The sequence below is a fragment of the Ambystoma mexicanum genome, chromosome 2p (assembly GCF_040938575.1).
Source record: "Ambystoma mexicanum isolate Mex_15411 chromosome 2p, UKY_AmexF1_1, whole genome shotgun sequence".
Taxonomy (NCBI): Eukaryota; Metazoa; Chordata; class Amphibia; order Caudata; family Ambystomatidae; genus Ambystoma; species Ambystoma mexicanum.
Window position 1 is genome coordinate 805,317,736 of NC_090923.1, and position 23,991 is coordinate 805,341,726.

The following is a 23,991-nucleotide window of genomic DNA, read 5'->3' on the forward strand; positions in this document are numbered from 1 at the left end:
GCATTACCAACTAATGTGTTCTTATGTCTTCCCTGCACCTCCAAATTATGTACTCTGGTGCAAATATGGAGCCATAAACAGTAGCACACTTTGTACGAACGGACAAATGAATGAATGAATGACCAAATGGAAAAAAGCCATGCTTGAATGAGCGACTGGATTGATGAATCTTCAAATTGATTCACCTCAAGACACTTTACGACTTGCCGGAGTGGATGCACGCACAATTTAGACTAGTCTGAGGTTTTTCCCAGGAGAGGCAGGTCACCTTAGTGTGCTTATTCAGAGGAAGCGCATTCCATCGCTCGTCCCTGCAATGCGAAGCAGCGTCTGTACCCCTCTGGGATATTTCTATGTTTTGCTTAGACAGGTTAGACAAAGGAGCAACACCTCGTCTCTCCTCCTTCCCCATCCTTGCTGCATATTTCGATGCCAATCTCTTTGCCCTCTGGCTCCCTTGATGGCATATAAAGTTCAATCAGTCAACTTTGAGAGACTATTTTGTGTTGCTAAAAAAGAGAACGATTATGAAATATGAAGATTGTTTTATTATTATTTTACACCGTTTTTAAGCCAGTTATCTTTTTTTTATTTTTCTCTACATAATAGTGGATACGCTATGGCTGTTTTTACACATTTCAAAAAAATATGCAAACTCTATATTGCAACATCACAGTCAAGTGCCATTTTTATTAAACGGAACAAAGTTCAGAAATCATAAGTCTTTAACAAAAGATATTTATACGTGTCTCCTTTTTCTCAGGGCTAGGGTTTGGCCTGCTTTCTGTTGTTTGCTTTTAAACTAAATTCCTTTTGCAATTCTGGGGTTACTTCCTGTGGTCGTATTATGGTATCGCTGCTTCCCTCTAACTCTGGCGTACCAACCAAAGAGAAACAAGACATTATACTGCTTCACAAATCCATCTTCGCCCATTTGCTGCCAGAGGCCATGAGGATGCCACTGGACATGCTTAGCCAATCATGTCTTTGAATCCTTCCTTCTCTCTCTGGTTACACCTGTGCATCTTCATCTCTGTCAGCTGGATATACCTCAAGACGTTGGTATCTGGGAGTGTAAAGATAAGAAGAAAGTTAGAGTTCTGTATCAACGACTTCTGAATGGATCGTTACTTGTGACATTGCTCATGGCAATTCCAGTTAGCCAGTTAAAATGGTGTCTACCAGACTCACTGATGTGATGGTATATCGGTTTTTGGACAAAACTACAAGCAAATATTAATTTCCTAAATACGGCTGGAATTCTATGCATAGCTATTCAATATATCAATTCAATGGATATCCAAACACCTATTTGGGTAGATCTCTGTCTTCGGCTGGGGCCTCCCTTTGGAACAGCCTCCCTACCACTCTGAAACTTGAGGAGAACCATCTCCGGTTCCGGAAGCACCTCAAGACCTTCCTCTTTTCTTCTGCCTTTGCCCCCCCTCTCCACTGCTGATCTGTTCTCTCTCTTGGCACTGTGCACCTGGCCACCCTCTGTTCCCCCGGGCCCAGGTACCTGCTCACCCTACCGTCCTGCACTGCCTCCGGGCCACCCCTGGCACTGAGGTCTGTATCTGTACCCATACAGCCCCCCACCCGTTTTTCTTCTGCACTTACCAGATTTAACCTGTTGGCTAAACCCAGCACTTGCCACTCGCTGGCTGCACTATCACCATTTATCGCCTTTATTTATTGTATTTATTATTATTTATTCTGTTTTCTCATCTGTTCCATACTTTCCACTTCTCCCCCCACCCATGCACTTTTTCCCTTTTTCCTTTCCCATGCACTTAAGCGTTCTCAATGTCACTGGGCCTAGTAAGATTATTGTTTTGTTCTCCCCTGTTCCCCTTCCTTGCCTTGTCGCGCTCTGAAACGCTTGTGTACGAGCGCAATATAAATAAAATATCATATCATATCTATATCGGGGCCACTGGAACTAATAGAAGCCAATGGCAACTGTTCAAATATATGCTACACCAGCCCACCATTTCAGTCTCTTATTTGTTTCCATGGCCAATATTGTAATTGCCTGCACACTTAGTTGTTGTAAGTAACAATCCTTCTGGGCAGTGTTCGAAGTGAGTGGGAATGGTCAGGAGCGGTGTTCCACTACTTTTTATTTTTTTCTGTTTACCATTCCTCTACTTTTTACAACCATATTCACCATTCTATATAGTGGATGTGTCCATTCGTGTCCTTGTGCAAGTGTAAAGTTGTAATAGGAGCCTTAGTTACTAGTCACTTAGAATACTGCTATGCCCCGGCCCCAATACCTGGTCACATGTTGCACTGTGCTTCCACCTACCCTCTCCCCTGCCCAGACCACAATTCCACTACTTTTTTCGGTACCTTCTAACACTGTTTCTAGGTCACCCTCAGGTCTGTGTCCAGCAAAATTGATGGAAAACCCTTTCCTGCAGGTACTTTCAGATTGAGCCAATGAATCCGGGAAAAAGGACTGTGACCCGATCAGTTGAGCTACAGCATACAGCAAAAAAAACTCTGGCCGCATCCACCTGTGTGGTCACGGTCCTCCCTGCTGGATTCTAGTGATTTTCCACAAGGGGTGGAAACAGGCACCGATGTCCAAGTGGACTCAGTATTCCCAGGACTGTGTTTGCTCCATGGGAACCATCTGAATGGATCTCGGACGTATACGCATGCATGGAGAGTTCAGTAAAGGTGACCACCACGAAAAATAAAATGGAAGCATCATTGCTATTGAGTCCAACTGACTCTGCTTGCTGTTCAGCAGGTGTGAAAACAGGCGCCGGTACTGTCGGAATCATGCCCGTCCATCGGGATTACTATACCGTGATGCATTTGGGTACCTCCATGGAGCAGGGACCAAAGCAATGTGTATTTTGCCTCAGGGTTCTAGCGCCATCGTGGGAGTGTATTCCAGAAGAGCATGGCTGATGGAAAACCCAAGGAAATACTTTTTCCCACGGATTTCTATCCATCCTCCTCAATTGGAATGAAACCCTCCGTAAACTCTAGCACCAGGTCAATAATGCCTACATCTAGCATAGATCCTCCCTCGTTTAAATAGGCAGAAGCGTCATGGCCAGGTGGGCTCGGCGATGGCTGCCTTCGCCTCGGTCTCCATGTAACAGCCCCCTAACGTCTCCTGCTGTAGCCCCTCGTGGGGACATGGATCTCCCCTCAAACAGGTTTTCAAATCATCTCTTTCATGAGGGAAACTCCTGTTGGGGATCTTGGTTATTTATTGCTGTATAGTGGGATAAGATGACTATCTGGGCCTCTCGGCTTAGCATGTTACTGACCATGTAGTAATTCGAGTCTGGAATTTGGCGGCAAAAGACATAGCGCAGCAATCCAGCAGAAGCAAAAAAGAAGTGAGTGGGGCTCCCTTTAAATGATGGAATGTTTGAATGTGTGCTTTGCCTCCAAGAAAGGGCATTAGAGGTCGAACAAAGACAATGAGACCTGCCAAAACGGCAACACAGGGACTCTTCCCATCACAGAAAATGTCTTTCCTCTGCACTGTGTAATGCATACAAAAACAAGGATCAAGACAACCACAGGTTCTGAAAGAGAGCATATGAAGATGTTGGACCTTACTGAAAGTGGGAGGAACCCAAGGGAATTGCTAGAGGCTGAAGATAAAGGTGGTGTGCGATGAGCAAAAAGTGGCTTGAGGGGAGGCAAAGTTGGGAAAGTTGTATGGGAGCATCATATGCGAATTTCCCATATTTATTTATTTATTTATTTTGTGAATGGTTTATCCAAACCTTTACAAAAGAGAAGAACAAAAAAATCAACTAATTAGCACTAAATCACACTTCAAACTGCTAAAAATGTCCATCATCATGATTACACGTTACAACATTAAAATTCATGGATTATCAACATCTTAAAATTATTTCACATAGAAGAGCAGTTGAATTAAAAATTAAATTGTTATCGAAAAAAGAAAAAAAGGTAAAATCCAGCAAGTAGGAAAATAAACAGATCACTTCGCAGCCACACATTTGGTACTTTAAATTTCCAACATCTTATGAAATTAAGTTTATACTTAACAATGGGTATTGCCCATGACTTAAGAAATGCTACAACCGCTACCCCTACCGCAGTTGGGTTCAGGATTCGTTTCCACAATTCATTTAAATCAACATTGTTAGTGGTACCTGTGATTTTATAGAAGTAGGAGGTTTGTTTGTGTTGAAGAGCGACACAGTCCATAAAGAGATGTTTAATAGATTCTACAGTCTCAGTATTGCAACAATGTCGACAAGCTGAGTCCAGTGAATCGATTGCGTCCTTCCTTATTAAGATCTCCTTACCGTGAAATAGGTTCCATCTATGATATAACAACATGGATCAATAGTATCTATTTGGAAAGATCAGGAGAAAGGGGGCTACCGAACCTCTAAGCTTATGTTCGTGAGACAGCTGTTTCAATGAGGGAAAGCCATGCAATTTGTTGATCGTCTCTATCCAATTTTTGTTGTATGGGGCAATTTTGATTTTACCCAGTGTGTGTTTCAGGGATTCAACATCTAAGCAGAGGTCCAAAAGAACTAATTCACTCTTGGATTTCAATTTAGGTAGGATTCCAAGAGAGCTTTACCCAGCCTTAGCGTAGCAAGTTTCACGTGCTTCAGAGTAGAGAGCATCCTATCTTTTTCTCTACTTGTGGTGTCTCCCAGGGGTCTAACCTCTCTCCCTTGCTGTTCAACCAATACCTGGCACTCCTTTCCCACCACATCGCCACTCTCTGCCCCTACTTTCAGTGCTATGCGGATGACACCCAGCTCATTTTCAGGCTACCCTCGGCCTCCTCCTCTCCTTCCCTCATCTCTGACTGTCTGTCTGCTATCCAGGAGTGGTGTGCTGCCAATGACCTCTGCCTTAATGCCAGTATGACTGAGATTCTCCTCATCGGCACACCCGCTCCCTCCTTTCCTGTAGCTCTCTGGCCGGCCTCCCTTCGCCCTCTTCCTGCTCCCACCTGCAAGGCTAAAAACCTCAGATCATCTTCGACTCCACACTCTCCTTCTCCCCTCACATCTCTGACGTCTCTAAGAAGTCACACTACCAGCTGCACCTTCTCAGAGGTATTTTTCCTTTCCTCTCCTTCCCCCAGAAGCTCACTGTCCCTAGAGCCCTGGTTCTTTCTAGGCTGGACTATTGCAATAATCTGCCTGCTTCTACTCTCTGCCCTCTGCAACTTATCCAGAACAGGACTGCGAGGCTTGTACTTGGCCTCAAGCACAGGTATCGTATCACTCCATGACTGAAATCTCTTCACTGGCTCCTAGTGGCTGCGAGGATTAAGTTCAAAACCCTCTGCATCGTCCACAAGGCCTTCTGGGGCCTGGGGCCTCAATACCTCCAACTCTCTCTTCCTAAATATCTTCCTTCTCGAGCTCTACGCTCATCCGCCTCCAACTCCCTCAGAGTCAGTCGCTTCTCTAAGCAACGAGTTGGTGGTAGATCTCTATCTTCGGCTGGGGCCTCCCTCTGGAATAGCCTCCCTGCCTCCCTTAAACTTGAGGAGAACCATCTCCGGTTCCGGAAACACCTCAAAACCTTTCTCTTTGCCTCTGCTGTTTCTCCTCCTCTCCTCTGCTGACCTCCTGGGTGTTATCAAAATTGCTCCGGTTACCTGGACATCCTCTGATCCTGGACCCAGGTCCCCCCCGCCGTCAGCATCACATACCTGCACTGCCCACCTGGTAGCCCCCGCACTTGGGGACTGTCTATGTATCCCTTCAGTCCCCCCAGTCCTTGACACCTGATGTCTGCACTTACCCATGCACTTGCCACATGATGACCGTTACTTACTTATTGTTTAGCTATTCCCATGTACTGCACTGTCCCTGCCCCCTTCCCATGTTCTTGCGCGATCTGAATGACACCTGGCCTAGTAGGATCGTTATCTGTCCTCCCTTTGTTCCCCTCCCTTGCGCGACAAGGCCTTGAAACACTTGTGTATAGGCGCATTATAAATACCATATCATATCCTGATCAGTCATAAGCATTTTAGAGTACAAAAGCAAGATCTGTCAAAGGACAGTGTTTTAAGGGAAACACTCCCCAGTTCGAATCGCATGGCTACCACAGAAACCGCATTTGGAACTCGCAGGACATGTCTCCACATTTTCCCTTCTATAGTGTCTAACCAAAGATTGGATTTGTTTGACCATAACTCCAGCCCATATATCAGCTTAGGAATTACTTTCGGCTCGTAAAATGGAAGAGTTGGTTTAATGGAATAACTTCCATTATTTTCTATCAATAAAGCTTAACTGGTCAGTCAGGTTTTTAGCTTTCCAGTTTACTGAAATCTGTGTAACTCCAAAACTGGGTCTTGAGGAGAAGTGAAAGCCTAAATAAATCAAACTAGAGACAACTTCCAGTTTTTGTGACTGAAATAACCATTTCCCAGTGTCGTGCTTTCTACCTCTGCAGAGCACCAACATTTTTGTCATCTGAGGGTTAACTGTTAACGCATTTTCTTTGGCATAAATGGAAAATGCTAACAGCAGGGTGCGCATTACAGTCTTTGCTTGATCAAATAACAAAAAATCATCGACGTAAGCCGTCCATGAAGTTTTTAAAGTAGCAAACTTAGGGGGGATTAGTGCGGCCGAATTGAGGGACTCACCTATCTCAGAAACATATACATACATATACAAATACAAACATATAATACAACCCCAATCAGCCCTGCCAGCATAGTCAATGTTGCAGAATCGTGGAAATTGTAGTTCAAAACGTCTGATGAGCCAAAGGTTGCAGAACCCTGACGTATAGGTTTAAACTCAAACTCCCTCGATCTCTTCCTCCTATCTGGGAGTAAACATTTTCATTTTTTCGGTTAACATTATGAGTCAAGGGTTGTGTTGGAGCCTTGACATTGCTGCCACGGCTCACTTACTACTTTCTCCCATATGCCTTCCAGGATCGTCAGGCAGCGATCCTGGAGTCAGAAATTGGTTGCCAGAGAAAGACGGAATGTGCTAGATGTCTGACATGTCCCAGCAGACAGACACCAGAGCCTGCCGTGCTAGCTTAGCAGCGCTTCTCTGGCAATTGATACTCCTATAACTGGCTTCCAAAAAATTAGTCATTTCGAATTATATCAAATGTTGCTAAAGTGGAAATGTTTTCTGTGTTCTATAGTAGGTGATCAGTTTCATTTCATGTTTTCAGGCGGCCCTTTGGATGAGGTGTTACTCATCAGATGGGAGGTGGGAGGCACCTTAAAATTGGTTTTAAATTAAGGGCCTAGCTCTGCTGCTGTTTTCCAGGATACACCGTGTCCTCATAGAATAAGAACTTTGACGAGGAAGAGTTATGAAGTGGTAATGCATGAGTCCTGGAATACTTGCCATCTACTTGGGTGCATTCCCAGAGCTATTTGTATTCTGTCTGCATGCTTTACAAGACAGTCTACAGTTTCACAATGATAGTTTGGGCTATAAGGACCATACCAACTTTCACTTTTCTGCCAAGTCAACTCCTTCATCCCGCCCCAGGTTTCAGAACAGTTGTCCAAGCCCTGGTCCTCTCCCACCTGGATGGTGGCAACAAGGCCCTACTGGCAGTAGTCCCAGACGTCATCTCTGTAAGCCATCCAGCATGCTGCAACATGCCTCACCACTGGACTAAGAACTTTCAACCACATCACCCCCACACTGAAGGAGCAGCCCTGCCTACCCCTTCAAGCAAGCATCATGTTCACGACCGCCTACATCACCTCGAAAGCAGTCACAACCAAAAAGACACTAACCAGCTGAGCAACTCACCAACTATGGTGGCTACGGCAGGCACCACCAGTTGGTACTCTTGTTCAGAGGAGAATTGTTTAGCATTTCGGTGCTGGACTGCCCCAGGGCAGGACAAAGACTGATATATTTTCGATATTTCTCCTCTGTGAAAAATAGTGAGCTAAAGACTCTGGATAAATCTCTCGTAACTGGGACTAATGTCCGGCAGAGGGACTCCCAGGACCCTCCTTGTTTTTTGCATATTTAAGTAACTTTGGGTCTCACCCCACGTTACTACGGGAATCCAGACATGGACCACTTGCTCACTATTCTTAGAGAGGCACAGCTCCACCCTACTAATACCAGACCGAAACACCGGAATGGGGTTGCTGTTGGAGAATTGCCTAGCATTTCGGTGCTGGACTGCCCTAGGGCAGGATAAAGACTGATATGTTTTAGATATTTCTCCTCTGTGAAAGATAGTGAGCTAAAGACTCTGGGTAAATCTCTTGTAACCGGGACTAATGTCCGGAAGAGGGACACCCAGGACCCTCCTTGTTTTTTGCAGGCACCACCAGAAGCCACAGCATTGCCAGAATGCAAGAGGGAACACTTTAGGACACAGCCCTTTCCCTGCAACATACCCTGTCTCTGGAACAATGTACCAACAGTGAAGCCTTCCAACCTACACTTCAGGAAAGACCTGGAGACCCTACTCTTCAAAGAACACATGCCTCTCTCAAGTCACTGATCTGGCCACTCAACTCCACTTCTCCCTTTCCGAGCCAAACTCTACCCATGCTCTGCTTTCCCATTACAGCTACCCCTGCTGCCCCCCAAGCCTCCCTGTAACAGCATGGCTGCATCTCCCACGGTCAGCTCTCTGCTGTGTATGCACTTTATGAATATTATACATGTACGCATACATGCACACCTACATGCATGCATACTTATTTATGACCTTTGCTAATATCACAGTAGGGGCTTCAATTGTAACGCCCTTCACTCTTGGTGTCTTCCCTTTGTTGCCTGTGTGACTCTGATGTTTAATCCACACACACTTGGGGCCATTACAACTATGCATTTGAGAAAGGACCTTTTGAGGTGCAGGCACTTATCGTTCCTATTTTAAGTACCTGAAGCTGGGGTTCCCTTTTTACACAGCTAATTTCCCAGCATGATGGGTGGCATCTGGTCTTCCACTTATTGTGTGGCCTTCCTTCATACTCCTGGTTGCACACTTGGGTGGTAAATATGCCCTCAGATAGACTGGATAGCTCTGCTGTGTTTTGGCTTTGAGACTCTCTTGTCTGCCTTTGGGTGGCTCATCAAGGTTTGCAGCCTTCCTAGATGACATGCCATCACTTGTTCGGTCTACCAGCATAAGGGTGTTCGCCCATACATGCTGCCAGTGTGGGTAAGCAGTCAGTAAGTGGGAGGACCTTCTGAGATCTGTTGGGTTTCGATAAGCCCCTGCTTACTCTACATTGAAAAAGTGGGATTGTCCTTGAGTGCATCGTTTGCTCTCCCTTGACATGGATGGTTTTGATGACAACTCCTTGTGGTTGTTGTCGGTACGTTGGTTCTTGTAACACTGCACATTTTGCTTCCGGCTTTTGTGTGTGATTTGCGGTCAGAGTGTGGGTGCTGGCATTCAGAAACTTGCCACTGTTTTGATTGTACTTTCTGAAGTAAGTACTGAGATGCGACAGTAGAATGAGGGGGTTATGCAGAGATTACCTTTCACTAATCTCCTTTGGAGGGAACCCTACTCTTTCTACTCACGGATCTATGTGATCACTGCGACCACATGTAATTGCGACGGCCGAAAATCCCGACTTTAAAAAAAAATGAAATCCCCTTTACACCACATAGATATGCGGGGGGAGACTCCCCGCCACTCCCCATATTTCTATAATATCTCATTACCCCCCACATATATATGTGGTGTAAAGGGGGTGTTTAAAAAAAAATAAGTCGCCATTTTCGCCCGTCGCAATTCCCAGGTCGACATTTTTGTACAATTCCACTTCTCACCATCTTGATGTTCCTACCTGATCTCTTTCGAGCGATAAGGCCCTCTTTGTGTACACTAATCAGGAAGATCTGGGTGAGGAGATATGGGATACATTACTCACCGTAATCGTATTTCTGATGCTTGTATCTGCTTACATTCACATGCTGTGCATAGGCCGACATCTAGTGGAAGCTGCGGAGTATTACAGTTTGTTTTTCGAAGTCGAAAAATGGGCGTCGACACAGGGCGTGCCAGTAATACTATCCCTAGTGTGACGTCCCCTGTACCCATGATCCCTCACGCGTCTAGGATCCCCAGATTGTGTTTTTCCTGACATGAGGTAGCATGAGGAGTAGCGTGAGTACAGATAGTCTAAGCAGATAGACAGAAAGGTAAGACTACAAGCAACCATGCGCCTTCTCTCGGAGGGGAGGAAGGGTGGGTCGCATGTGAATCTAAGCAGATACAAGCATCAGAAATACGATTACGGTGAGTAATGTATCCCTTCTGAGGCTTGTGGAATCTGCTTAGATCACATGCTGTGCATAGATTAGCGAGCAGTACCAGAAGAAGGAGGTGGGATGTGAGAAGGGTCATGAGCAAACAGGTGTCTTAGAACCGCTTGTCCCACTTGTGTATCTGCCTTGGAATGAGTGTCAATGCAGTAATGCTGAGTAAAAGTGTGAATAGAGCTCCAAGTAGCTGCTTTGCAAATGGTGTCAAGGGGAACATTTGCAATGAAAGCCAGAGTGGCCCCAATGCCTCTGGTAGAGTGGGCCCTTGGCGTAAAAGGCAGAGTTTTTTCAGAAAGAGAGTAACACAGCTGTATACAGTTGATAATCCACTTTGAGATAGCGCCCTTAGAGACGCGATCCCCCTCTCTGCCTGTAGCTACGGAGACAAACAGTTGATCTGTTTTCCTTAGCGGTCTGGTTTTATTTACATAGTATAAGACCGCCCTACGCACATCTAGGGTGTGTAGTTTCACCTCAGCTGAGCTTTGTGGGTTTTGGAAGAAAGCCGGAAGCTCGATGGACTGGTTTACATGGAACTTGGATATGAATTTTGGTGAGAATCTAGGGTGTGTGCGTAAAACCAGTTTGTCCTTGTGGATAGTAAAGAAAGGATCTTGCACTGACAGAGCCTGAATTTCACTGACCCTTCTTATGGAGGTAATGGCTACTAAGAAGGCCGTTTTATAAGTCAGGTGTTTGAGACTACTTTTATGCATGGGTTCGAAGGGGGGCCCCATGAGCTTAGATAGCACCACATTGAGATCCCATCCTGGCGGTGGGTTCGAGATAGGAGGGTGAAGTCTCTTTACTCCTTCCATGAAGGCTTTAACCACTGGTACTTTCCACCACGAAACCTTGTTATGGGATGTGGTGTAGGCTGAGAGGGCTGCCAGGTGTACTTTCAGAGAGTTAAAAACCAACCCTGCATCCAGCAGGTGGAGCATGTATGTTACAACGTTGGAAGGAGTGCAATCAACCGGGTTGATTTGTTTACACTGGCACCAGATAACGAATTTTTTCCACTTGTCAAAGTAACAGTGCCTTGTATTTGGTTTCCTAGACTCTTTTAGAATGTCCATACACCTCTGTGGTAATTTGAGATGTCCAAACTCTATGACTTCAGGAGCCATGCTGCTAGGTTCATAGAGTTGGGTTCCTGATGCACTGTTTGACCTTGTTGCTGGGACAGAAGGTTGTACCAGGCTGGGAGTCTGATGGGCTCGCATACCGCCATCCTGCGTAGGTGTGGAAACCATGGTTGTCTCGCCCACATGGGAGCAACTAGGATGAGCGTCATCGATTCCTTGTTCATCTTGTACACCACCTTCCTGATGAGAGGAGTTGGTGGGAAAGCGTACGCAAACATCCCTGACCAGTTCATCCACAGGGCATTCCCCTGGGAGTCCGGTTGTGGGAACCTGGATGCAAATCCTGGGCATTGTTTGTTTTCGCTTGTGGCGAATAGGTCTATAGTGGGGAAACCCCACTGAGAGAAGAGATCTTCTACTACGTCTCTGTGAAGGACCCATTCGTGTTCTTCTGGGAGGGAGTCTCTGCTTAGAGCATCCGCTAGGGAATTGAGCTCCCCTGGAACATGTTGCGATGACAGGAAGATGTTCCGTCTGAGTGCCCATCTCCATATTTTCTGGGCAAGCTTGGACAGATTTGGCGAACGAGTCCCTCCTTGCTTGTTCAGATAGAACATGGCTGTCGTGCTGTCCGTCCTGATCTGCACCGACAAGTTTAGTAGATGGGGCTCGAACGCCTGCAGCGCTCGGAATACTGCCAGAAGCTCTAGCAGATTGATGTGGTTCTTGGCTACTGAGTGAGACCAGAGACCCTGAGCTGTGTGGTGGAGATGGTGAGCTCCCCACCCCGTCAGGCATGCATCTGTAGTTACCACTGCCTGTACTTCGGGATCGTAAAAGGGTTTCCCCTTTGCGAGATTCTCTCTTGTCCACCAGTGTAGGTTCTGTACAAGTGTTGGCGAAACGACCACTAGATCGTCCCACTGACCACTTGCCTGAGACCACTGTTTCGCCAACCATTCCTGCATGGGACGCATGCGCAGACGCGCGTGGGGGACCAGGTAAATGCATGACGCCATCATGCCGAGTAACCGCATAGCTTTGCGTACTGTTATCTGTTGACCTGACTGATAATGCGGAATTTGCAGAAGTATGTTCCGAATTCTCTCTTCCGAAGGGAAGGTCAATCCTTTCTGAGTATCTAGGATAGCTCCTAGAAACTGTTTTGAGGTGCTTGGCACCAGACTTGACTTTTTCTCGTTGATGGAGAAGCCTAATTCGTGGAGGAGGTCGATGGTCCTCTGAATGTTTGACCTGCAGATTCCTGGGGTTTCCTCCGTTATGAGCCAGTCGTCCAGATAAGGGTACACTGGGATTGCCTCCCTGCGTAGGTGTGCAGCTGCCACCGCCAGTACCTTGGTGAATACCCTTGGTGCAGAAGCTATCCCGAAGGGCAGTACCTTGAATTGGTAGTGGCGACTGTCTACCTTGAAGCGCAAGTATTTTCTGTGCGCCGGGAGCATGGAAATATGAAAATAGGCATCTTTCATATCCAAGGTTGCCATGTAATCCCCCTTTTTTAGGAGTGGGATTACCTCTTGTAGTGTGGTCATACGGAATTTTTGTGGCTTGACATACTTGTTGGCAGGCCGTAAGTCTAAAACTGGGCGCATTGTTAAATCTTTCTTTGGCACAAGGAAGTAAGTTGAATAGATACCCTTGTTTACCTGGTGTCCCGGGACGAGTTCTATCGCGTCCTTTTCTAGCAGAATGGCGATCTCCTCGAGGAGGATTTTCTGATGTTGTAAAGAGTGGACTTTTTGTCTTGGAGGATGGTTTAGGGGACGTTGCAGTAGTTCTATGCAGTACCCATTGGATACTGTTGACAGCACCCATCTGTCGGAAGTTATCCCTTCCCATGCCTGGGTGAAACTTGATATTCGTCCCCCTACTGGGGTTGCATGGGAAGGGACCCTGAACTGAGCGTCACTGCTTTGGTGGAGGCGTGCCTCCTCCTTTACTGGGGCTGCCTCTGCCTCTACCACGTCCTCTTTTACTACCCCTACCATACGCCTGGGTAGACTGTTGTGAGCTGGTGTTCCACTGTGTACCCTGGGTGTGGGAGTAGCTATTTCCTCTATTGGAATTTTGGCCGCGGGGGCGACGAAAATTGCCATTCCCTCTTTGGTTAGGTGGTTTGGTAGTTAACTGGCCAAGGGATTTGAGGGTGTCGAATTCTTCCTTAGCGTTTTTTAGAGCGTCCTCGACTGCCTTCCCAAACAGGAGATCACTTTCCACTGGTTTGTCTAAGAGCGCAGCTTGTGTTTCTGCTTTGAATCCCGACTGCCTCAACCAAGCATGCCTTTTGATGACAGTCCCCTCTGCTATAAGTCTACCCGCATTGTCAGCGGCGTCCAGAGTTGCTTTTACAGTGCAGCCTGACACGTTCCTTCCTTCCGCACAAATGCGAGCTAGCTGGCTTTTAAGGGGTTCGGGAGCAGAGTCTATTAGTGCTGCCACTTCTTCCCACTGGTGACAGTTGTAGCTAGCCAACAGTGTGGTGGAATTCGCGATTCTGGCTTGGTAGGCTGCCGTGGAAGCTACTTTCCTGCCAAAACCATAAAGTTTTTTACTTTCTTTGTCGGGGGGAGCCTCAGAGGAAGATAATGGTGTACCAGCTCTTTTGCGGGTGTTGGTTACTACTAGAGAGTCTGGCTTAAGTTGACCTCTAATATATAGGGGGTCCGACTGGGCTGCTTTAAACAGCTTCTCCACTCTCGGATTTACAGGTCTTGTCAGGTTTGGGTTGACAAGGGATGGTGCTATTCTGCGTTGAACAGATTTTAGGATGGGAATGGTCTGGGCTACTGGCTTCCTTTCCCCTATTAGTTCTTCCGCAAAGTCCCTTTCTTCCTGGACACCTTGTGTGTCTATGTGGAAGTGGTTAGCTGCCCGAAAGAGCAGTTCATTCAAGAGGGGCTGATTATCTATTGGGGAGTCAGACACTGGGGCTTCCCTTTCGACTGGTGAGTCCATTCTGAAAATATCTGGGCTATTTTCTGGCTCATCCTCGTCTTCGTCTTCGCCGTAATAATCTGATCCTGCAGGATCTTCTGGCGTGTCAATTTCCTGACCTTCTATAAGGGAAGAGTTTCTTTGGTCTGTAGGGAAGAGGTAAGAATAGGGTTGGACCTCGATGGGGTCTAAAGGCCTAAATGGTGTCTCGACCCGGGGTCTTTTATTTGAGGGGATAGGGTCCCTTGACCCTGAGGGAGAATGTTCCTGAGGGTTTAAAGCTAGGAGTTGTTCAGGGTGTCTTTCGAAAAAATTCGCCAAGGAAGACATCCTTGACATTACTCTGTCAATGTCCTCGCATGACCAGAGTTTTGAGCTTGGGGTGACCTCGCTGGGACTTTCTATGGATTGGCCCTGAGAAGACTTGGTCAGTTCTTTTGTAGTGGAGGACTGCAAGGGTTGTTTCCTTTGCTGTTTACCCCCTTCCCCGTGGGTGGAAGTGTGTTTCCCCTTTCCCTTATCTTTCGACGCCTGGCGTCGAGGATCGGAGGTGGAATCCCTGTCTTTCGAACTAGCCTTCGAAACTGGCCCCTCTTTACTCCCAAGTAATGTACCCTTTTCCTGGGGTGCAGTCTGGGGGTGGAAGTCGTGTTCGTCTCCGGACGATTGATCTTCCGGGATATTAATGGTTGAGGCACTCTGTGCAAGTGTGGAGGCTTGCCTGACGTCGTGCGGCGACCTCGACCGGGACCGCCCAGAGGACGTCCTTTCGGACCGCTCCTTCTGTGCCTCTTTCCGAGGTTTCGACGACGTCGAATCTCGGGTGGATTTCTTGTGTTTAGCGTGTGTATGTGTAACGCTTTTGTCGCCGGGGGACTTCCCCATAGTCGCCGGGACGGACGACCTTCCGAGGCCGGGGACGTGCGTTCGGCTGTCCTTCGACGCCTTGGTGCCCTCGCCGTCCGAAAGTTCGGCGTCGCTGCCGTCGCTGAAGGTACCCTCCGCCTCCATAGCTGCTAGCTTGGCGTGGTGGGCCCAACGCTTGGTGGAGCGGTCCTTAAGAGTTTTTGCCTTAAACCTGCTACAGGCCCTGCAACCCGTCTCGGGGTGGTCTCTGGGTAGGCAAAGGTTGCACGTAGCGTGCTTATCTACCCAAGGGTATTTCTTATTACACTTGGGGCAAAACTGAAAGGGCGTACCCTCCATACGCGCCTGTGGGCAGCGGGCAAGTGTGTGTAGGTAATAAGGTGTCGAGTGTGGAAGTGTACCACCCCCACTCTCCCTACTTGTAGGGCCGAGGCCAGCGGCCCAGGCCCGAGCCGAGGCGGAAGCCTCAAGGCCCAATCCGTCGGGTATTCGACGTTGATCTCCTCCCCGGTTCGGCGTCGAGATGTTGATCGACGAAAGGTTGGCCAAACGGGGCAAATTAGAATTAGTTTAGAGTGAAAATATGGCAAAGCCAGGGAACTCCGATGAAGTGCTTCCGACCAGAATGGCGGAAAAAAACAATCTGGGGATCCTAGACGCGTGAGGGATCATGGGTACAGGGGACGTCACACTAGGGATAGTATTACTGGCACGCCCTGTGTCGACGCCCATTTTTCGACTTCGAAAAACAAACTGTAATACTCCGCAGCTTCCACTAGATGTCGGCCTATGCACAGCATGTGATCTAAGCAGATTCCACAAGCCTCAGAAATATGGTTACATCTGGGATAAGAGGAAGGATTCAATACATTTTTAGAGGGCAAGTGGAATTGTCTGACGCTCAGACTCTCTGAAAGAGATTCCTCCTCATGATGGGCAAGAAGGAGTAGGGCGCTGAGTAATGAAGAATGCCAATTAGTCAATTACTCATGTTACTCAATCTTCTGCATACTTAAACCACACAAAGCCACACAACCATCTCTCTCCCAGCAATCCGCACGCACTTGACCACACCGCATCAACAACACATAAACATCACCTACAGCACTCGATGCCTCGCCCGATCCGATACTAGCACCAAAGCCCAGCACTCAGTGTATACCGAGCTGAAGCTGCCAACAGCACATCACTTCTCCCACTCTCCTCCTCCCCTCCTCCCGACTAACCCTACCCGTCCTTCCTGTTTACAGATCCGCCAGAGTGCCTGGGGACCAATTCCATTGGTGACGGTGCGCTATATAAGTACCTTTATCATAACATAATGTGCTCATTCACCGCCAACCAAGACTATAGTAAAAGAAACATATCAACAGAGTTAGAGAGTCGAACCCAGCAGGCATACGATCCTCCAACCCCGTTGGGGTCTACCAACCTCCCTGACCTTGCGTGCCACCTTACCTGTGGGCTCTCGACTTTTAGCCTCCTTCAGATAACGCAGGGCATTCGCGTAGTCCCCCAGGTGATAGAAGGCAATGCCAGCCCGGTACATGGCCTTGAAATGGCTTTTCTGCTTCTCCAGGACCTTCAGGCAGTATTCTTTCACCCGCTCATAGTTCACCAGCTCTGACTGAAGTAAACAGGCTGTTAGAACATTAAAACAGCGAATCAAAGGGAAGAACGGAAGAAGTGGGCAAGTCAAGAACACAAGCAACGAGAAGCAGCGGTCTGCTCATCGCTTCGACGTACCATTAACGCAGAAACAAACGCTCAAGGTTCAAACGAAGAAGCGCAAACAAAAAAGTTCAAATAACGAAGGTTCAATTTATAACAATGTACATATTTAAAATAGTAACAACAAAAAGGAAGAACTTACAAATAATTATATTAACTATAATGAATGAACCAATATAACTGGCAATAACACAACATTTACAATTGGAAATGTAAATCATAATATAGTGGGATTACAACATGAGAATCATAGTACAACAGGTGGAATTGCCCATACCGCCCAGACCCGCCTTACACCAGACCTTCTTCACCTTCGACAAAACTGCTCAATACAGAACATAACCACATATGTTCCCCAAAGTCATGTGTAAACGTATGACTGCAATATGCTTTGATGCAGTGGTTCTTTATTTAAAGGAACTCCTTGTTTTTAATTTAAGTATTGTCTAGTTTCTAATTGTAATTAGAGTCGATTAGCTTCATTTTAATAAAGTTAAGTGATTTTGAGAACAATCCCATGCATTTTCTTATTTCTTAATTTTGACCAGAGCTGATAACGAAAGATATAAATCCTCATTACGAATGTATAGGTCTTAACAGTGCTAACTCCTCCAAATGGAATCACAGTTACCACCAGTGGTAAATAGTGAATCGCCACCGGATCATGAGTTGTTGTTATAAGACTTCCCTGGGGAATGGAGAGATAACCCCGAAAGTAATATCTCCCGCTGCATTTCTAAAGGCCTTTGATCTCATAATCAGGGGGGCTTCCTCACAAGCATCTTTTGGTATTCCTGGGACTCAATGGTGCTACAGCCCTTGTAGTCTTACTGACACACACTCTCATGTTCAACGAGTTTTCCTTAAGGGCCTTGATGCAAGCTGTTGAGGAACAATGTCTTGGCATGCCTCAACAAAGGCATACGCCTCTGTGGGGTTGCTCTTTGATCTGGATGGAAGATAAATTACTGGCAACAAAGGTGTTTCATTCACCACCCTGACCACGCTGGGGGCTAGTTTATGCAGGGTCAAGAGCTATTGACCGCTGACCAAGTCACTCTACATCACATTGCAGCCCTACTGCTTCACCGCTTCCCAATGGTTTTGAGGGTGGGTCAATGCTTCATCGAGTCTCCTGTGCCATTCCTTAGGTCACTTGCACAGATTCCGTCCTACCAATGTCATGCTGACTCCCCACTCCATCCTTTGCTGTTGCCTGCTGCACGTTTTGGTGATGAGCATTTGGAACTAAGCTGCCAGTCCTTGGCGCGAAATAATTGGGCCTGTATTTTAGAATTCAGGCTGAGCTTGCAGGCCCTTGTGAATTTTGGAACTGCACTGCCTATATTAGTGACCATGATCACCACGCATATTGGATGCCCAGTGATTTGTGGTGATCTTGTGACCATATTGTGAGCAACTGATACAGGTATGTTCTGTGCCCACCTAACTCCTGACAATTGTGTGTGTATAATTGTAATTGGGCATGTGCCTGGCTACTAAGAGACCAGCAACACAAGTTAAATGCATTTGATCTGCAATGCCAGACACCTACCGTTACAGGACACCTTGAAACTAAAGCGCTTTGGGGGAGACCTTAAATACATAGGGAGTACATGCTATAAAAGGTGGTAACTGCATGCAGGAGAAGACCAGCGTTCACACTTAAGTGGCATTGGGTCCTCTCCATGTCATTTTCCGGATTTCCAAAAGCGAGGTTGAAAGGAAAATTTTAAAACAAGGCGAAATTCCCTTTACTCTTTTCTTTTTTAATTCTGTTTTGACAATTGTGTAAGTGCCTCTTACTCTTTGGCAGACAGCATTTGTAGTTGATTCCCTGCTCTTAGACAGTTCTAAAAGAAGGTAGATTCCATCAGAATCCATTGGTTTTACGCATGCATGAACATATCATGCAGTCTTAAAACTTTGTGGCATGTGTAGACAGAGGAGGAATGCACGGCAGAAACATTGTGCCGGCTTCGTGCCCTCAGGGCCATCTTAAGTACTTTTGGGGCCCTGGGCACGGACATCTTTGGGGCCCCCCTCCACCAAACCAAATAAGCATATTTACTCCCTTTAAGCCCCCTTACTCTCTTCATTGTTGCTCACATCAGAATGATAAACAAGTAGCATTTGAAGGCCAACATTAGCAGTCTACGAAGAGGTTACTTCTGTTCTATTATAGATACAGGAGACTTTTTATCAATGACATCCAGGAAGGTATGCAGTCTGTAGTAATAATGCAGGACCGTATGTAAAAGCTACATGTAACCCAGAATAGAGTACTCGCATTACATGCCTTACAGAATGTAAAAGTGCTCAATCATTGATAGAGGAGACCAATTGGAAGGAAGGAGAAAGCTACACATAACATAGCATGGGTAGTTGATGCAGATTAGAAGCTACCAGGATGGTGTCTGTATCCAGAAAGACTTAGATTAGAAGTGGGAAATTGTTTTCAAATAGTGTTGTCATTAGAGATCAAAGGAACGTATGCTTGTAGCTTGCAATGTGTCAATGCTCACTATTATAGTGTAAGCAACACTGTAGCCAGTGAAACCATGAGTGAGGCTTTTTTGAAGATCATATCCTGAAAAGGAAATCACTCTGCAAGGCTCACAATTTTGAAAGGTTTAGGGACTAGCAATTTTAAGAGGGTAGGCAATACAAGATTAAATGAGATGCCCAGCATCACACAATGGTTAAGGGGTGAAGCTGCGATGTGCGCCAACTCTGCAATTCTGAAAATAATCTCATATTATAAAACTGGCTTGGAAAGTACACACATCACATTACCAAACATGACAATTTATCAAATCTAAATATTTTAGAAGGGTGTTAGGCAAAAAAATGGGAATGATTCTAGCTTCATTCTCTCCATCATCAAGGGAAGTTTATAATTACCAGCATACCAATTGATGTGATTTAACAGATTTAATCTGGGGTTGTCTTTTGTATTTTAAAGCATTCAATACTGCCAAAAACACAGATTTTTCAAATTGTAATTTATAAATGTGCCGAAAAATCATTGACTTTTACAAAAAAGCAAACCGTTTTTGTGTCATACGAGCAGGCCTTAAAATATGCTTGCCCAAGGCCTGCAGCATCTGGTCCACTCTCTTCTGTCTACCACCCTTCCACCCAAATGGCCTGCATAAGAAGAAAGGTAATCTAATGGGCAGTGGATGAGGTGGGCAGGAGCGGTTGAGAGCGCTGTTGCTCTACATTTTTTTTAATTAAGATTTACTGTTCTTATACTTTTATTTTTTTTAAAGAAACCATTCCAGTATGGAAGTGTAGGAAGAAGTTGAAGCTTGAACTGCAGTGCACTGAACATGAACTTAAACTGAAGGCACATTTGTTTGGGGGCTTATATTGCGCGTGGGACGGAGCTTAGCGATAGGGTTTGTGGCATGTGGGGGCAAGCCAGCAGGGAACATATTGCCACTATTTCTTTTCATACACTTCAACCACTGGTAATGGGCTAAACGATGCCACCAGCAGGCGAGAATGCAAACAGCACAGAAGACAGCACAATAATGTAAGAGATATTACATGATTTGACCAGGATCACTGTATCATCTGCTTACAAAGCCAGGATACAAGCATGAACGCTTTGGTTCCACAGTCTTCAATTTGGATACTTATTCACCACTTGGTCTAAATGTTTATGCTCATCATTGGCAGTAATTGCCTAGGTTTCACAACACCCCATCTGAACAAACCAATTTCTATACCTTCATCATACAGATGACATGTTCGTTTTTATTGCAACTCCTATCTGGTGCAGGTACATTGCTGATAATAGCACCTGTTGTGTTGCAAAACCAAGTACATATGCAGGCAGGTTTATAAACTGCAAACATAGGAAAGGCTCAGCCAGCCTTGCTGGAATGTGCTATTGTAATCTTGTATATGAACACATATCTCTGCAATGAGTGCTTAACACACTGAGCTAACATCTGAACCATTGTGGCACTCAATTTAGCAATATGCACTTCAACTGTGGCTATTGCACATGATCAGCATAATTCCCTCAGGAAGGAAAGAATACTACAGGAGATGTGCCATAAGGAACACAATGAACACAGAACTCGTTACATAATGAATTGATCAAGGTAAAACAGAGAGGCAATAGATTTAGAGCCTCAGCAGCATGCCATAAAATATCCTGATGTGCGCTATTTGTCTGGTGAACAAAGCAATCTTACTTCTTTAGATCAGGCAGGCTTGTGGGACCACCCTCCAAGGTGGGGGCCCTGGTCAAGTGACCCTTTTCGCCCTCCCATAAAAACGTCTCTGCGTGCCCTTACGCCGCCCCTAAATGTGTGCATACAGCACTCATTTAGTCATTTAACAGATTGCATGGCTGCTGTTTTGCTGTTAGCAGCTGCTCCAGTTGTACCTTTCTCAAATAGTACCATTCACTGTTTGTAATTCATTTTTCAGCTATTGCTTGGTACTAGTACTGTGCGCAATACAGGTCCTGGCAACGGCATGCATAGACATCATAAGGTTCTGGGCAATCAAGCAGGAAGAATGCAATGTGAGCACATATAAGTTACTTCATCACATTTTCCCTGTTGTCTATCTAGCCTCCATGTTGATGGTATCTCTCCCCCAAGCATCTCATCCATATAATGGCCCTGTCATATTTATAGTCGTACTAGCTGTACCCACGTGTCATATGCCGACCTAGCAGTCTCTCTCTCTCGCTCTCTTTCTTTCTCTTTTGCTCTATCACTCTCTTGCCGTCTCATATCTCTGTCTCTCTCTGTAGGCGAGAGACACAATGGCCCTCATTCTAAGTATGGTGGTCCGGAAATAAGGGTGCCGTTAGCAACGTACCAGCACCACTTCCGGACCGCCATACTACGAGAATGCCGGTAGGGGCCACGGATCCCATGGCAGGCCTGACCTACTGGGTATTCAGGTCCCTACCGGCATGTCTCTCACTGACGCCCGGCAGCGTTAGCAGTGGTGCTGGTGCTTCAGTGACCCCCATTCCATGGAGTTCCATTAACCATTACCGCCGCCGCTTGCACTGGGATATCAGGTGCTGTAAGGGTATTACAGGGTTGCTGGTAACCCGCCGCCAACTGGCGGGTTTTACCGGCAGGCCCTTAATGAGCCCCAGTGTCAGTTGTATGTTTCCTACAGCCATCCCAGCTGTTGCTGACAGCAGCGCAACCAGAGAAAAACACAGATACCTTAAAGGGCAAGGGGCAGTGTTTATTATGGTAAAAATGAGTTTTTATATACATAAAAGGGGCTGTGTTCTTATGGTTAAAAGTAGTTTTTCTGTAGTGAAAAGGATAATGAGAGCAACAGAGGCTTACCCCGAGGTGGGGAGTAGGCTGGCTTTTTTGAGACGTACATCAACATCACATGTCCCAAACCCAAAATTAAACATTGCTTTGGTGCTCACAGAAGAAACCGATTATCGAGTATAATCTGAGCACATGCCTTTTAAAGAAGGAAGGATATTTTGAGAGGCAAAATGTTGTGCGCTCTCCAAAAAGAAGCCAATTAAAAAAGAACATACAAATAACATTACACTTGCCTTACTGAGCAAAGCACATTATCCAAATCTCATAAAAGAATAAATGATTTCCTATAATACTCCTATGAGAAAGAGGAAGCATCACAAATAGCTCAAATGATGATTCCTGGTTGTTTTGGTTTCACATAAAGACAAAGAGCATTTTGGAAATGTAGGAATGACCAGAGATTTTTTTGTTTAACAAATATGTGTGCTGTAAAGGTGTTGTATTCTTGAATCCCAAAGTACATCATTCACACTGGACTTGGTGCACATTTCCTTTTCCACAACACTCCCCCAAACATTAAAGTGTTTGTAGCCACAATATATACTCATTCAGACAGCCTCAAGATTTGGATGACAGGATAAAACATCTGCGACATCGGGTCTGAGGGCCATCCTGCGTCTTCATCTTGAAATAATGTTGTCTCCCAACAAAATCCAGAGCTTCACAGAATTTGAGAAGTAGAGGGCCTAAGAGGGGAAGTCAGATCTCAGGGTAAGGATGGCTCTGCACATGCATGGTCCCAACACACAGTCATCTTTAGAAAATTATATATATATATATACTGATATATACCAGTGTCAAAGCCTGTGTCCATCGGCCAAAGTGCGTAAGGAACGGAGTTTCCAGACTCTTAATACATTTTGTAGTGTACTTGATTGTAATTGGTTGTAATTCATGTTAATGGAAAACAAATATTTTTTTACACAGTAGGACCACTATATGTTTCCTAAGGCAACAGCGCCCTCTAGCGGTGACAACAGGCAAAGTGGGCAGTTTCTGCTGCTAATAACTGCATCGGACAAACATACATCTGGCCTTTTATTATATAGGATTAGATATAACAGAGTAAAGATATTCCAATTCATTTTAACAAAACCTATGAGATTCAAAGGGTGTGTGAAGTGACAACTATCGTAACTCAGAGTACCCCTGTAGATGTCCTTCATTATGTCATTTATCTCATTGTTGATCCTTACTTTGATGTCATGCATGTGCTCATGGACTTAGTAATGGGTGGACTCTGAGTTAAGATAGTCACTTCCCTCACCCGCTGAATTTCCAGGTTTTTTGCGATAAACCTTACCATCTTAACTATGTATTAACTCAAGATTTTTCACTGAATTTCAAGGGTTTGTTATGCTGTCGTAGAGCACTCTGGCCATGTCTTTCAACCACGACCAGTTAGCATCAATTACAATAAAATACTGAAGCCCACAGGCCATGTCCTTAGACCATTGCTCACATACCCGTGCCTAGTAATAAACCACGACCTACCGGCCACGGCCTTCAGCAACAGCTAGCAATCACATCATTCGGACGTGTCCACTGTCCAGTTGTAACAATAAGCCAAAAAGAACGTGGCCCGTGGCCTACGGCCAACAGCCATATCCCCTTGCCCATAGCCAGTGTGCCAGTATTCCCTCTGATGCCTTTATCCTGTTCACTCTGACATAGTCTATATCCCCTTGCCTTGTAACTTACATGATCCATTGGTTGTGTCCACTATTTCTATTTCACCGGATT

The 23,991-nt window shown here is 45.8% G+C and overlaps 1 protein-coding gene across 1 annotated transcript in view; it reads right to left on the reverse strand.

The window, feature by feature from the left end:
- Window positions 1-525: 525 nt before the first annotated feature.
- Window positions 526-23,991, reverse strand: part of TTC9B (tetratricopeptide repeat domain 9B) — a 230,729-nt gene continuing 207,263 nt past the window's right edge. The window contains exons 2-3 of the mRNA XM_069644478.1: window positions 16,646-16,828; window positions 526-1,066 (exon numbers count right to left, since the gene is read on the reverse strand). Coding sequence (XP_069500579.1) covers window positions 972-1,066; window positions 16,646-16,828 — 278 coding nt within the window. The 3' untranslated portion in view covers window positions 526-971. The remainder of the gene's footprint in view (window positions 1,067-16,645; window positions 16,829-23,991) is intronic.